Below are 15,009 nucleotides of genomic sequence, written 5' to 3'. Positions count from 1 at the left end.
TGCCCTGTTCTAGATTGGAGTGGTGCTGGAATCTGGTCTAGAATCTAATCTAGAATCTGGTTTCCAGCATCTGCAGTCATTGTTTTTACCAAATACATGCTATGGTATTTCGCACACTTAACCATTATCATTAAGCCATGATGTGGAGGTGCTGGTATGGGGCTGGGGTGGACAAAGTTAAAAATCACTCAACACCAGGTTATAGTCCCACAGGTTTATTTGGAAGCACTAGCTTTCGGAGTGCCGCTCCTTTAACCAAGAAGGAAATGCTAGTCCATTCAGGTGGAATTCTAAATTACAGATTTAGATTAATTACTTACAGTGTGGAAACAGGCCCTTTGGCCCAAAAAGTCCACACCTGACCCGCCGAAGCGCAATCCACCCAGATCCATTCCCCTACACCTAACACTACGGGCAACTTATCATGGCCAATTCACCTAACCTGCACGTTTTTGGACTGTGGGAGGAAACCCACACAGACACGGGGAGAATGTGCAAACTCCACACAGCCAGTTGCCTGAGGTGGGAATTGAACCCGGGTCTGTGGCGGTGATGCAGCAGTGCTAATTGGAGATTACATCTACTATGTTGAGCAAATCAAGGTTACTTATTAAGAATATAATCTTTGCAAGTAGTGACTTTTGGCAATGGAGTTGACCAAATGTCATATACTCACTTCCTAAATGCTTGGCTGGCAGTTTCATTGATCTCTTTGATTGCCAGTAACAAATGTCTTCCTCATTTCTTTTTCTGCTCCCTTATTGTGTTGTAGAGATAACTTCTGAACTTCTCCAACTGTCCCATCACCAGCATCATAAAAAAGCCCAATGTTCCTTGTCACTGAAGCTTAACAGATGAGGCAGCTGAAACTTTGGTTTTGAAGTGCTTAGCATGCTTGCACTGGAGAAAGAGATGATAGCTAAACGTTGTCCACAAATGAAACCAAGAGAGATACATGTACCAAACACTAAGACAAGAATGACTAGACCAGATGTAGGGAAGAATAAATCTGAAGGCACCAGCTGCTTAGCTGTTCCATTATCCAACTTTGAGGCATGTACAAGACACCTGATGCGCATCGTAAGATTTAGTATCTGTGTTTCTCGCACCTCATCACATTGTGAAGGATTTAATGATTTTCAGCATCTTGGCCCTCACTGACCCAGAACTGGGTACCAACGTTTGAATTACTATACTCCAGTGCACAGAGAACACAGCAGTCACAAAATTAGTTCTGTAACTGATAGTGTAACTAACAATACAATCTGTTATATTCTTCAGGAGTCTAGTTTTAAATCTGAAAGCTCACCATGTCAGGCCAAACCTGCAACTGAGGCATGGCCCCTTCAAATGCAATGTACATTTATAAGATAATGTAAGTGTATGACAGAACATTCAGGAGAAGTAATCTGAGGCTTAATTTACTAATTCATAGCATTGGCTAATTTACAGAATTTGAGCTGCAACATCTGTTTAATGAGGAAAGCAAAGTTCATTCCAGGGGGTTACAACATTGCAAGTAATGACCTACAGTTTTTTGGTGAACTGGACAATTGTCAAATACTAGAAACGCTCACACCATCATCAATCATCCCAACACACACTGCCTGATTATTCATTCTGTTCAGGTCAAAAATTTCTACTTTGGATACAAAGTGTGGAAATGGGGCTCCCTGTAATATTGATACGATCAGCAAGTGCCCTAATGTATGGATAGAGTCTTGCCCAATCATGTTACTTGTCATGCATGTCTAAGAAATCAACTCTGCCATTCATGATCAAGAGTTGGAACTCGGCAGAGAAAAGGAACAGGATTTCACCAGGAGGAAGATATAGTGGTGCATGAATTCGGACAGATTTCCATTGTTTCACATAATTAAGCAGACACCTGGATTACAATTCGGCCAAAATTGATAGATGGTAGTGCTGCTGCGAAAACATCCATCCAATCAGAATATCAAGGCAACATTTACACTGGCCATGATTTTCCACAATCTTCTAGACGTAGGAGAAAATGAGAACTGCAGATCAGAGTCGAAGAGTCAGGCAGCATCCAAGGAGCAGGACAGTCACCGTTTCAGGCATTTCCTGATGAAGGGCTTATGCCCGAAACGTCGACTCTCCTGCTCCTCAGATGTTGGAAAGGTTGTGCCTTTCCAGCACCACAATGTCCTCAACGTATACCAGCAGACTGTAAGTTAGCAAAATGTTTAAAGAAGGGACAGAAAAGACAGGATTTTTTTAAAATGGCAAAATAAACCAGAGGGGATAGATCTTTGATTTAACTCATTTGTAATCTAAATGCATTACCTGAAACAGTGGTAGCCCAAATTCCTTAGTAACTTTCAAAAGAGAAATGCTTGGAAAAGTGATCAAATCCTTTGGAGTATAAGTTATTGTACAGGCTAAATACTTTTTGAACTAATGAGTAGAATTAGAGTAAAAATCAAGCACAGGGAGGCCAGGAAAACTTTGCGAATTTGAACTTTATTTGTTGTGTAGATACACTGATAGTTTATGCAGTGCTGGAGGAAGCCATTGCTGAACGTCTGGGCTTCGGAGTAGTCCCCTCGCGGAATCCATTCCTGCACACAAAGGTGGGAAAGTAGTTAGGGTAGTGGAATGTTTCGTGGCAAAAACCAAGTACAACTGAGTATGCCTCTATAGGAATGCCAGAATAATCTTCACTCTTTCGAATCCACAGCACTTTTGCTGTACCCTTCTATAGGAATCATTGTCTCTAGCCAAAGACTAATTGTAGCTTTGTTTGTCCTCTCAAATTCTCTTACAAAGGTGACAATTCCAATTAAGTACAATCTGATGGATGCCAGCAGCCCTCTGGTGGTCATTTTTCCCACCTAACTGTATAAAATGAGTACAGCGCGTTCTGGTATAATGCAACAGTTGCGTTCCTCTGCAACCTGATGCTATGGGAAAATCATTGTACCCATTCCGTCGAAAATTTGCATTATCCAAACAGCATCCACATTTTGTCAATTGCACTACAGCCAATTCACATTAATGAAACATGCGTTATACTTTAACACACTAAGGATAATTAGAGTCATACTGCAAGGAAACAGACCTTTCAGTCTAAACTATACATAATTATATGCTACACATAATCCCAAACTAAACTAGTCCCACCTGCCTGCTCCTGGCCCATATCCCACCAAACCTTTCCTATTCATGTACTTATCGAAATGCCTTTTAAACATTGTAATTGTACCCACATCCATCACTTCCTTAAGAAGTTTATTCAACATACAAACCACCTTTGTAAAAAAATTTGCTCCCCTGTCTTTTTTAAAAGTGAGAAGCAAGATATTTTTAAATGTGCCCCCTAATCTTGAAATTCCCCCAAGGTAGGGAAAAGACAATTACCATTAACTCTATCTCTACCCCTCATATTTTATTCTATACGGTCACTTCTCAACTTCCTATACTCCAGTGAAATAAGTTCCAGCCTTTCTTTATAACTCAAGCAGTCCATACTTGGCAATATCTTGGTAAACCTCTTCTCAACCACCTCAAGCTTCATAGTATCCTTCATATAACCAGAACTGGACACAATATTCCAATAGGCCTTACCAATGCCCTGTACAATCTCAACATGACTTCCAAACTCTGTACTCAAAGGATGGACCGATGAAGACAAGCATGCTGAACGCCTTTTTAGCCACTCTGTCTATATGTAAGGGAAACTTCAAAGAATTATGCACCTGAACTCTTAGGGCTCTTTATGTGGGCATATTTTTAAAATGAGAGGAGAGAGTGTAGTAAGAAATGAGGAGCACATGTTTTACACAGAGGATGGCTCGCATGTGGGATAAATTTCCAGAGGAAGTGGTGGATGTGGGTACAATTACAACATTTAAAAGACATTTGGACAGTACATGAACAGGAAAGGCTTGGTGGGATATGGGCTGAAAATGTGTTGCTGGAAAAGCGCAGCAGGTCAAACAGCATCCAAGGAACAGGAGAATCGACGTTTCAGGCATAAGCCCTTCTTCAGGAATGAGGAAAGTGTGTCCAGCAGGCTAAGATAAAAGGTAGGGAGGAGGGACTTGGGGGAGGGGCGTTGGAATTGCGATAGGTGGAGGGAGGTCAAGGTGAGGGTGATAGGCCGGAGTGGGGGTGGGGGCAGAGAGGTCAGGAAGAAGATTGCAGGTTAGGAAGGTGGTGCTGAGTTCGAGGGATTTGACTGAGACAAGGTGGGGGGGAGGGGAAATGAGGAAACTGGAGAAATCTGAGTTCATCCCTTGTGGTTGGAGGGTTCCCAGGGAGAAGATGAGGCGCTCTTCCTCCAACCGTCATGTTGCCATGGTCTGGCGATGGAGGAGTCCAAGGACCTGCATGTCCTTGGTGGAGTGGGAGGGGGAGTTAAAGTGTTGGGCTACGGGGTGGTTGGGTTGATTGGTCCGGGTGTCCCAGAGGTGTTCTCTGAAACGTTCCGCAAGTAGGCAGTCTGTATCCCCAATATAGAGGAGACCACATCGGGTGCAGCGGATGCAATAGATGATGTGTGTGGAGGTGCAGGTGAATTTGTGACGGATATGGAAGTGTCCCTTGGGGCCTTGGAGGGAAGTAAGGGGGGAGGTGTGGGCGCAAGTTTTGCATTTCTTGCGGTCGCAGGGGAAGGTGCCGGGAGTGGAGGTTGGGTTGGTGGGGGGTGTGGACCTGACGAGGGAGTCACTGAGGGAGTGGTCTTTTCAGAACGTTCATAGGGGAGGGGAGGGAAATATTTCCCTGTTCAGGAATGAGGAAAGTGTGTCCAGCAGGCTAAGATAAAAGGTAGGGAGGAGGGACTCCAGCAGGCTAAGATAAAAGGTAGGGAGGAGGGACTCCTTGGATGCTGCCTGACCTGCTGCGCTTTTCCAGCAACACATTTTCAGCTCTGATCTCCAGCATCTGCAGTCCTCACTTTCTCCTTGGTGGGATATGGGCCAGGAGCAGGCAGGGTAGGACTAGTTTAGTTTGAGATTACGGTCAGGATGGACTGGTTGGACTGAAACATCTGTTTCCATGCCGTGTTACTCTATAACTACCCAAGGGCCTACCACTAATTGTATCAACCCCACCCTTGTGTGTTGTCTGTTGAATAATACCCCTGCAATCATCTGTGCTGGAGTCTCACCCATTCACCATACTTATTAACAAATTACATAACTAATTAGCTCACCACTAACCTTAACTTAATGATGGCATAAAAAATGTAGCAGTGTAAGGAGCGTGGATGAAGCATAAAACTACAAATATATTATTAAATGGATGCTAAAAACTGCGATAAATGGATATTGAATACAGGCAAATAAAAGATCCAATATAGATCCTATGAGGATAAGACAGAACTCTTTCTAAACGTTGTAGAAAAGTGTGGCGCTGAAAAAACACAGCAGGTCAGGCAGCATGGCTCTTCCTAAACGTTGAAAAGCTAGAAACAGTGAAGGTCCAAAGAAACTTGGGGCTCCATGCACAAATCATTAAACTGGCAAGAAAATAATAAATGTTAATAAAAAGGGTAATGAAATACTGCTTTCCTTTCTAGAGGACTAGTATTCAAGGCAGTAAAGTTATACTTTGACTAGGTAAGGCCTTGACTGTGAGCAGTCTGGGCACCATACTTTAAGAAGGATATATTGGCCTTAAGAGACAATGCGGTGCAGATTCACCAAAACTATCATTGTACCTAGGAGGTTAAATTACAAGGAGACTACAAACACTAGCCAGTGCTCCCTGGAATTTGATGCAATATGATCAAAATCAAGATATTTAGGGAAACAAGTGGAAGTAGAGAGAAACTGTTTGTATGTTGGGGAATATGGATCAGAAGACCGTCTAAAATTAGAGCCAGGCCTATCAGGACTGAAATTCGGACACTTAAACACATAACTCGTCAAGATATTTGTGCTCTTCTGCAAATTGCAACTAATACTAGACGGTTACATTTTAAACATGAAATTAATGGAAATTTGTTTTTCAGACATATAAAGCAATTTAGGACAAAGGTCAATTAGTTTGGAGAGCAGTCATGGTATCACAGAATAAGAGAAAGGAAAAAAAAACTGAAGAAATAGGAGCAAGAGCAGGCTATTCAGCACCTGAAGCTGGCCTCATCATTCAACAAGATTATGGCTGATTTGCCCAAGGCCTCAATTTCTCTTTCTGGTCAGCTCCTTGTAGCCATCAACTTGTTGACGCTTCAAACATCTATTTACCTCCTCCTTGAATGTTTTCAGTGATATAGCCTCCAGAACTATGGGGCTGAGAATTTCAGACATTTTCTACCCTCAGAAAAGATTTCTTTGCATCTAAGTTATAAATGATTGTTTCCTTATTGTGTAACAATGTTCCTATTGTCTCACTACTGAAAACATCTTGTCGACATCTACTCTGTCAAGTCCCTCAGAATCTTGTATATTTCAATAAGATTACCTCTTGTTCTCTGAAACTCTAATGAGTTTAATTCTAATAGGCTAACCTGTTCAACCCTCTCATCTCAGGAACCTCTCTTGAACAACCTCCAATGCCAACCTTCCTTAAATACGAGGACGCAACTGTACGCAGTATTCCACGTGTGATGTCACTAACATCCTGCACAATTGCCCGACCACAAGAAATGCAGGGGTTTTTAAAATTCTAAACCCCCAGAAAATTTCAACTTGTCTTGTTAACTACTTAATGCACATGCATGCTAACATTGTGTTTCGTGCGGATCATCCAAATTCCTCTTTTGTGGAGTTTTTCTCCTTTTAAATCAGTTTCGGATGCTTCCTACTAAAGTGCAAAAACTCACCTTTTCCTACATTAAACACCACTTGCCAAGTTTTTGCCCAAGCAGTCAATTGCAAGTGGTTTTCCAATACATTGGAATCCTCCCTAATATTAGCGAGTTCGAGAATATTTCAACCAATTCTCAAGTACTCAATATTTCCTTCAATTATAAAGAACACCAGTCCTCTGGAATACCTTCCTCTTCATTTATGTAATAGTACTCCAAAATTTGATGCTATTGCAGAGAAACCTCGAAGTTTCAGCAAACCATTTTCCAAATTGTTGCAGGTTTTGCTACTCAACTTCATTGTTATGCAGCACCTTGGAATATTCCAAGAATCTGAAAGGTGCTAATTTGGAGTAATATACATGGAATAGACAAGTAGTAGGGTTTTTTTTAAAAAGTGATAACTTATAAAAACACACCACATTCCTTCTCTAAAACTTGTTACTTTAAGATGGCATTTGACCCCAATTCAATGTACAGTAAACATTTTAGGTGGCAGAAAAATGTCAAATCAAGGCTTAAGCACCACCACTAACACAACAATTATCATATATTAAATTAACAGGCTGTTTCCATTATGTGAACAAAGGAATTTAAAAAGGAAAACCTAACAAAAAACACCAACATTTTAACGACAAGAAATGTAGAAGTGTAAAATACACACCCTCTAGGGGTTTCTGAGGGTTTCCCAAACATCCAGGCTGCATTCATAACAGATCATTTTAATCATTGATTTGGGGCATGCCTTAGATTCATTTTTCTCCCAACTATCCAGCCGAGCACCCGAATCAAATTATAAAAAGGTGCTGTAATGTGTTCTGATTCAAGGCCTTAATATATTCTAAATATTTATCGATCTCAAATCAAAACTTCTTGAAGAAGGAGAAAGTGAGGAATGCAGATGCTGGAGACCAGAGTTGAGAAGTGTGGTGCTGGAAAAACACAGCAGGCCAGGCAGCATCCGAGGAGCAGGAGAATCGACATTTCAGGCAAAAGCCCTTCTTCAAGTTCTTGAAGAACCCCAGTCCAAGCTCATTTGACGAGGAAAGCGGAAATTCAGTGATTTGGATTCAGACTAGATTACAGAGGTTACAGACTCGCTCCTGATCCGGCATACTACTACCTCCCAGATTCACCACCCAATGCTGCCCCTCTCCGACATACAGCCATAAACACTGCTCTTTCTGAGATACAACCCACTCCTTCCTCTAGATAAACCAACCCTATCCCATTCCACAATATGAGCCTCTTACAGATGGCCTTCCCAGCCCAAACTGTACCTCTGTCAGGAGATAAAAAAAAGAACACTCTAGAAGCCTATTCCAATTTTCTACTTTTCATCTTATGGAAGAATTGATGTTTGATCATTTCACACAGAAACAGTGATCATGTGCATTAGCACTGCTGCCATGATCATTACAAACAGCCTCTCAGCATCACTACACCCCTTACCTGAATCTGCGATACACCACCTTCAGGTGCCTCATGCGACCTGTACCAGTTGTGTTTCTCCTTTTGGCCTTCACACTCCAGTTATCTGCAGAAAAATCAGAAAGATCACAACTATCAGCTCCCAAACTGAACAGGTGCAATTGACAGAGCTATTCAACAAGAGTGGATGTTCCCACCGACCAGTTCACAAACCAGAGATTACAGCCTCTCAGTTTACTCCATATATCAAACATTTAAATAATGTTGAAACATGGGGATTTTACTATAGCTAAGGGGTAATACTTCTGAGGATACCTTGAGATGTTGAGAATTCATCAGTACAAGATCAAGAGTTGACCGAATTAAAATCTTCAAACTTCTGAAGAACTACACGAGTCAAATAGCAACGCCTTCTTTTCACTGGTCAAATAAGGAGCACAAATTGAAAATAACCACAAACGACTAGTTTGTAATGAGGTTGGTTAAAAATATCATGTAGACACCAGAGCAGTTAAGAATTTTTACAGCATGATATGGGTTTTTGACTGGTAAAGACTGAACAGTAAGAACACCAGGAGTGAAATCAGGCATAAGTGAATTGAAGAACAATGCCTGCATGAACTTTAGGGTGAAAATCAAGTGATTGCTAAAAGCATTCTTATTTTTTATTCATTTTGTGGGACTTGGGCGTCGCCAGCCGGACAACATTGATAGCCCATCCCTAGTTGCCTTTGAGAAGGTAGTGGTGGGCTGCCTTTTTGAATCGCTGCAGTCCACTTGCTGTTGTTTGACACACAATGCCAGTAGGGAAGGAATTTTCCGGTTCCAAGGTTGATGCCAGGTGGTCTGTCTGGTTTCATTTCTTTGTTGTGAATTTCTAGCGATTGATACAACGGAGGAGCTTGCTAGGCCATTTCAGAGGGCAGTTGAGACTCAACCACATTATCGTGGCTCTGGAGTCACATGTAGGCCAGACCAGGTAAGGAGCTCCACAGGCAGGAGGCTGGAAAAACACAGCAAGCCAGGCAGCATCAGAAGGTGGAGAAGTCGACATTTCGGGTGGAACCCTACTACAGGACAAGGAGCTGGGTGTGGGGGGATCTGCAAATAAAGGGGATCATGGGGACAGGGTAGTGAAGTGGGAATAGGTGAAGACAAGTACAGGGTACGACCTGGTTGGTCAGTGGGAAGAATGAATCTGGTTGATGGCAGGAAGCAGTGGAAGGGATGGGGAGGAGCTGGGGGAGGGAAGCTATTTGAAATTGGAGAACTCAATGTTGAGTCCTCCGGGCTGCAGGCTGCCCAGGCAGAAGATGCGGTGTTGTTCCTCCAATTTGCGCTGTAGTTCATTTTGGCAATGGAGGAGGCCAAGGATGGTCATATCAGAAAAGGAGTGGTTGCGAGAATTGAAATGGGCAGTGACCAGGAGGTCGAGTCAGCCCTTCCAGACCCAGTTGCGATGCTCGGTGAGCGTTCCCTAAGTTTACATTTGGTCTCCCCTATATGAAGAAGATGACATAGAGAGCACCTGAAGCAGTAAACTAGGTGGAAGAGAGGCAGGTGAGCTTCTGTCTCACCTGGAAGGACCGTTTGGGGCCCTGGATGGAGGTGTGGCAGGTGGTGTACCAGCAGGTTTTGTATCTTTTCCAGTTGCGGGGGAAGGTACACGGAGGTTCAGGGAACATCGGTAGGGAGAGTGGCGCAAACCAAGGATTGACGAAGGAACTGTCCTTACGGAAGGCAGAGGGGTGGGGAAGGGAAGATGTTCTTGGTGGTGGGGTCTCATTGGAGTTAGCGGAAGTGCTTACGGATGACTCATTAGATGCAGAGACTGGTGGGGTGGAAGGTGAGGGAGAGGGGTTAGAGCAGTGAAACAGAGAACAGAAATGGTGAAGCAGAGGGCTGTCTACATGACAGCAGGAGGAAAAGCACATTGTTCAAAATAGGTGGACATCTGGGAAACTCGCAAATGGAATGTCTCCTCATCCAAGCAGATGTGGCAGAGGCTGAGGAATTTGGAGAATGGGATGCAGTTCTTACAGGATACTGGGTGGGAGGTAGTGTAGTCCATGTGGTTATGAGAGTCTGTAAGTTTGGAGTAAACGCCCATCTCGAGACTATCGCCCAAGATGGAAATGGTGAGGTCAAGAAAGGGGAGGGAAGTGTCCGAGATGAACCAAGTGAACTTGAGGAAGAGGTGAAAGTTGTGGGTGAAGTCAATGAAAGGCAGATTTCCCTCCCTAAAGGACAGTTGGGTTTTTCTGACAATTGACAATTGGTTTTGTGGTCATCAATCAACTCTTAATTCCAGATTTGTTTTCATTGAATAGAAATTCCACTATGTGCTGTGGCGGAATTTGAACCCAGGTCCCCAGAACATTATTCTGGGTTTCTGGATTAATAGTCAAGTGGTAATACCACGAGGGCATCACCTCCCCAATAGCTAATAATTAAATAATCAAATATTTCAAGACGCTTGACTTTTACAGCCACAAGACCATTTGTGAGGGCTGACAAGCATTTATCTTAACATCAATCACTCCTCTCCATTCCTGGAGAAACATTGTTCAAAAGATACTGATCACTCACTGACATCTAACGGAATGTCCAACAATAACATACGAAACAACACAGTCAGCATCAACTTAACCATGAAGCACCACATAACTGAAATAAAGCACACTCTCACCTGACATTCAACTTAATGCTCAACTATATCACCTAACACAAACCCACTTTTTCCTATTCTCAAAAGCACAATATAACCATAGAGTCAGAGTCATTGAGATGTACAGCATGGAACAGACCCTTCGGTCCAACCCATCCATGCTGACCAAATATCCCAACCCAATCTAGTCCCACCTGCCAGCACCCGGCCCATATCCCTCCAAACCCTTCCTATTCATATACCCATCCAAATGCCTCTTCAATGTTGCAATTGTACCACCCTCCACCACATCCTCCAGCAGCTCATTCCATACACGTACCACCCTCTGTGTGAAAAGGTTGCCCTGTAGGTCTCTTTTATATCTTTCCCCTCTTACCCTAAACCTATGCCCTCTAGTTCTGGACCCCCACCCCAGGGAAAAGACTTTGCCTATTTACCTTATCCATGCCCCTCATAATTTTGCAAACCTCTAAGGTCACTCCTCAGCCTCCGACGCTCCAGGGAAAACAGCCCCAGCCTGTTCAGCTTCTCCCTAAAGCTCAAATCCTCCAACCCTGGCAACATCCTTGTAAATCTTTTCTGAACCCTTTTAAGTTTCACAACATCTTTCTGATAGGAAGGAGACGAGAATTGCACGCAATATTCCAAAAGTGGCCTAACCAACGTCCTGTACAGCCGCAACATGACCTCCCAACTGCTGTACTCAATACTCTGACCAATAAAGAAAAGCATACCAAACGCCTTCTTCACTATCCTATCTATCTGCGACTCCACTTTCAAGGAGCTATGAACCTGCACTCCAAGGTCTCTATGTTCAGCAACACTCCCTAGGACCTTACCATTAAGTGTATAAGTCCTACTAAGATTTGCTTTCACAAAATGCAGCATCTCGCATTTATCTAAATTAAACTCCATCTGGCACTTCTCAGTCCATTGGCCCGTCTGGTCAAGATCCTGTTGTAATCTGAGGTAACCTTTTTCACTGTCCACTACACCTCCAATTTTGGTGTCTACTGCAAACTTACTAACTATACCTCTTATGCTCGCATCCAAATCATTTATGTAAATAACAAAAAGTAAAGGACCCAGCACCGATCCTTGTGGCACTCCACTGGTCACAGGCCACCAGATTGAAAATCAACCCTCCACCACCACCTTTGAGCCAGTTCTGTATCCAAATGGCTAGTTCTCCCTGTATTCCATGAGATCTAACCAGTTAATTAAAACAACTTTAAAAATACTAAATCTATTCCTGATATCTGTGGCAGAGCAGATACAGGTCACAGACCTAGCCCAAGGTTGAGTGGGCGAAGATGCCACAGACAAGTGAAGTGTAAGTTAAAACAACTGCTCTAGAGACTGCTGACAAAAAGTACATGTCAAAAGACCAGAAATAACTTGAATTGCAGGGATTTCCAAAGAACCTCCCAATACTCAGTAATCATGTACAAAGACAACATTTTTGCCATGGTATGTGCTAAAATGATGCTCATATGGGAATCAGCACAGGTGACAGGGAGATAAAGCATTCTCATCCTCAGCATTCAACCATTTTGTTCACGGCTATCACTGTTATGCTCAATGCGATGGTACTCACACTTCCTCTTTCTCTTGGCAGGGTAGGCACATTTGCCGCAGGTGGACTTCTGCAGGTGAAATGCCTTAGCCCCACATCGCCGGCAAAGTGTGTGGGTCTTGTTCCGCCTCTTACCAAATGACGATGTTCCCTTCGTCTAAGAAAGAATAAGAATAAAACCAACAAATCATTGTATGAAAGAGGGATTAAAAACAATCAATTTAACCTTAGCTCAGAGTTCAGCATAATGAGAGCCAAACAATAACAAGTGGCCATTAACACCTCACGCTCTGACGAAATTACAAAACAGCAGCAAGGCTGCAGACTCCAGGCAAGTTCAGGCAGGGAATTACATGTCCAGAATGGACAGACCATTGAATCCAACTGGACTACACAAAAGTTAATGCTCCAAGGCTACTTCATCTAACCCTATTGATGCATCCTTCTACTCCATCTTCCCTCATACACTACTGTCGGTTCTATCTTCAACTACTGCCATTTATTGCACTGGTGCATTTACATGTTGACATGAACATCCTCACAAACTATAATAAAGCCAAGAACTGTGAATACTGGAGATCTGAAACAGAAAGTGAAATTGCTAGAGAATCTCAGCACATCTGACATCTCTCCACAGATGCTGCCAGATGTGAGTTTCTCTAGCAATTTGTTTTATTTCCTCACAAACTATGCCTAATTAAAATGAAAACAGAAAATGCTGGAGATGTTTAGCAATTCAGGAAACTTCTGTGAAGAGCAAAGCAGAGTAAATATTGGGATAACTTTATTTTGATGCTACACATAAATCATCTCCTGCATCGTTTAGAGCCTGGCAAAGGTGATCAGATGCTTCACCTTAGGCACTGTAAATGTGACTGACTAATTTAAGGTTTTCAACTGTAATATCAATTAATTTTAATGGCGTTGTGCAATACAATGCACTATTTGAGCAGAAAGCAAGGAGTTGAAAAGTGTGGAGTTGGAAAAGCACAGCTGTTCAGGCTGCATCCGAGGAGCAGGAGAATCATCGTTTCGGCCATTAGCCCTTCACCAAGAATGGGCACTATTCCTACACTAACCAGGCACTATTTGAGAACAAGCAAACTTGGGAACTGACTGGTGAGTAAATTTATTTGCTCTCAGACAAAATATTTGTACATCATTTATTATGCACGATCAGAAGTGTTCAGGGACAAATATGACGTGAAAAAGAACAAAAAACAAAGGAAGTGCCATCTTTTCAGTGCAGTCAGTACATCTTTGAAAATTATAGAGAAATCAGATTAGGAGCTGAAAGGTTAAAATCAAACTTCTCCCATTCAAAATGCTGTAAATCTACAATACTGAATAGTGTCACAGAAGTCACATCCCTAATAGGGACTTCCTCAAATCCATCATAAAATGACCAAAAATATTGATTGAAAGAAAAGGCTCTTAGCCAAACAATAAAAGAATGTGAAACATTAACATTCTTCAAACTGCTCAGAATCTGGTGCACAGAAATAATCAGGATCGGGAGTGTTACAAAAACAAAATACTGTTAATGCTGAAAATCTGAAATAAAAATACCATGCTTGCAAAACTCTACTTGTCAGGTAGTATGTGGAAGGAAAAGCAGTTACTGTTTCAGATCGTAGGAGCTTCCTTCATATCTGGGTCAGAATTCACTGTGGAGAAGAATAAGTTACTCCCTCACGTCTGAGGAAAGCTCTCAGATCTGGTTTTCTCTACAGTGGTGCTGTATGGCCAAGCTGAGTCTTTGCTGCACTTTGTTTTCGCTTGGTCTTGCACTGTAGCTATAATGCATTACCTGGCGAAGACATGAGGATTCATTGTGAGATGGAGTGACTGGAGAATCAGAAACGGGAGGGATAGGCAGGGGCTATATCAATTCAAACCGTGGCCAGGAAACGGAGCCTTGCTTAAGAAGATACATGACCAAGTAAAAGCGTCACTTTATACAAAGCTCTGCCTGCTGTCAAATAGAAGCACTAGGCCCAATGTTAAGCCCCCGATTCGAGTGTGAGCACCGCTGCAGCGGCTAAACGCCTGCAAATTCCTCGGCCATTCCCCATAATATCTGTGCGGCACAATAGTTAAACATATATCGAACTAACTCCTCATGATGGGCTGATGGTAATGGCCCGGCTGGGAATGGATGGACGTGGATTTCTCCCAGGCCTTCACCGCCTTTCACCGTCACTCACCATTTTCACTGCGCGCCTGAGAGACCGGAAGTCGACTTCAGTAGCCTCTTATACCTTGACACCGGAAACAATTCCTTCCCTAACCTGACCTTCAGCCAAGTCCTAGTTTCAAAGCTGTCCCCGCACAAACCGAAGGTGAAAAATAGTTCCTATACATTTCTGATGAAGAATCATTGAGATTGGAAATATTTGATTGTTTTTTTTCCATCGATGCTGCCTGATACCCAGTATTTTTTTGTTTTCAGTACAGATTCAGTAATTTGCTTCCATTTATTTATCTTTGATGCCAGTGTTCATTGCCTGTTCATCAAAATGGCATGGGAAGTAGAATTAGTAATTTCAAAAC

General features: G+C 42.6%; 1 protein-coding gene across 1 annotated transcript; it reads right to left on the bottom strand.

Annotated features, from left to right (window-relative positions):
• Positions 1-2,468: 2,468 nt before the first annotated feature.
• On the bottom strand, positions 2,469-14,682 carry rpl37 (ribosomal protein L37). The gene is made up of 4 exons (XM_043720910.2): positions 14,664-14,682; positions 12,478-12,613; positions 8,234-8,318; positions 2,469-2,585 (listed from the first exon to the last, which is right to left on the bottom strand). Exons 1-4 carry the CDS (start codon positions 14,664-14,666, stop codon positions 2,516-2,518), a joined length of 294 nt encoding a protein of 97 aa, XP_043576845.1. The 5' UTR covers positions 14,667-14,682; the 3' UTR covers positions 2,469-2,515.
• Between the last annotated feature and the right edge of the window lie 327 nt (positions 14,683-15,009).

The sequence above is a fragment of the Chiloscyllium plagiosum genome, unplaced genomic scaffold (genome assembly GCF_037043375.1).
Source record: "Chiloscyllium plagiosum isolate Xiang-an unplaced genomic scaffold, Cpla_swu_hap1 HiC_scaffold_28, whole genome shotgun sequence".
Classification (NCBI taxonomy): Eukaryota; Metazoa; Chordata; class Chondrichthyes; order Orectolobiformes; family Hemiscylliidae; genus Chiloscyllium; species Chiloscyllium plagiosum.
This window is presented reverse-complemented; position numbering and strand designations above follow the sequence as displayed.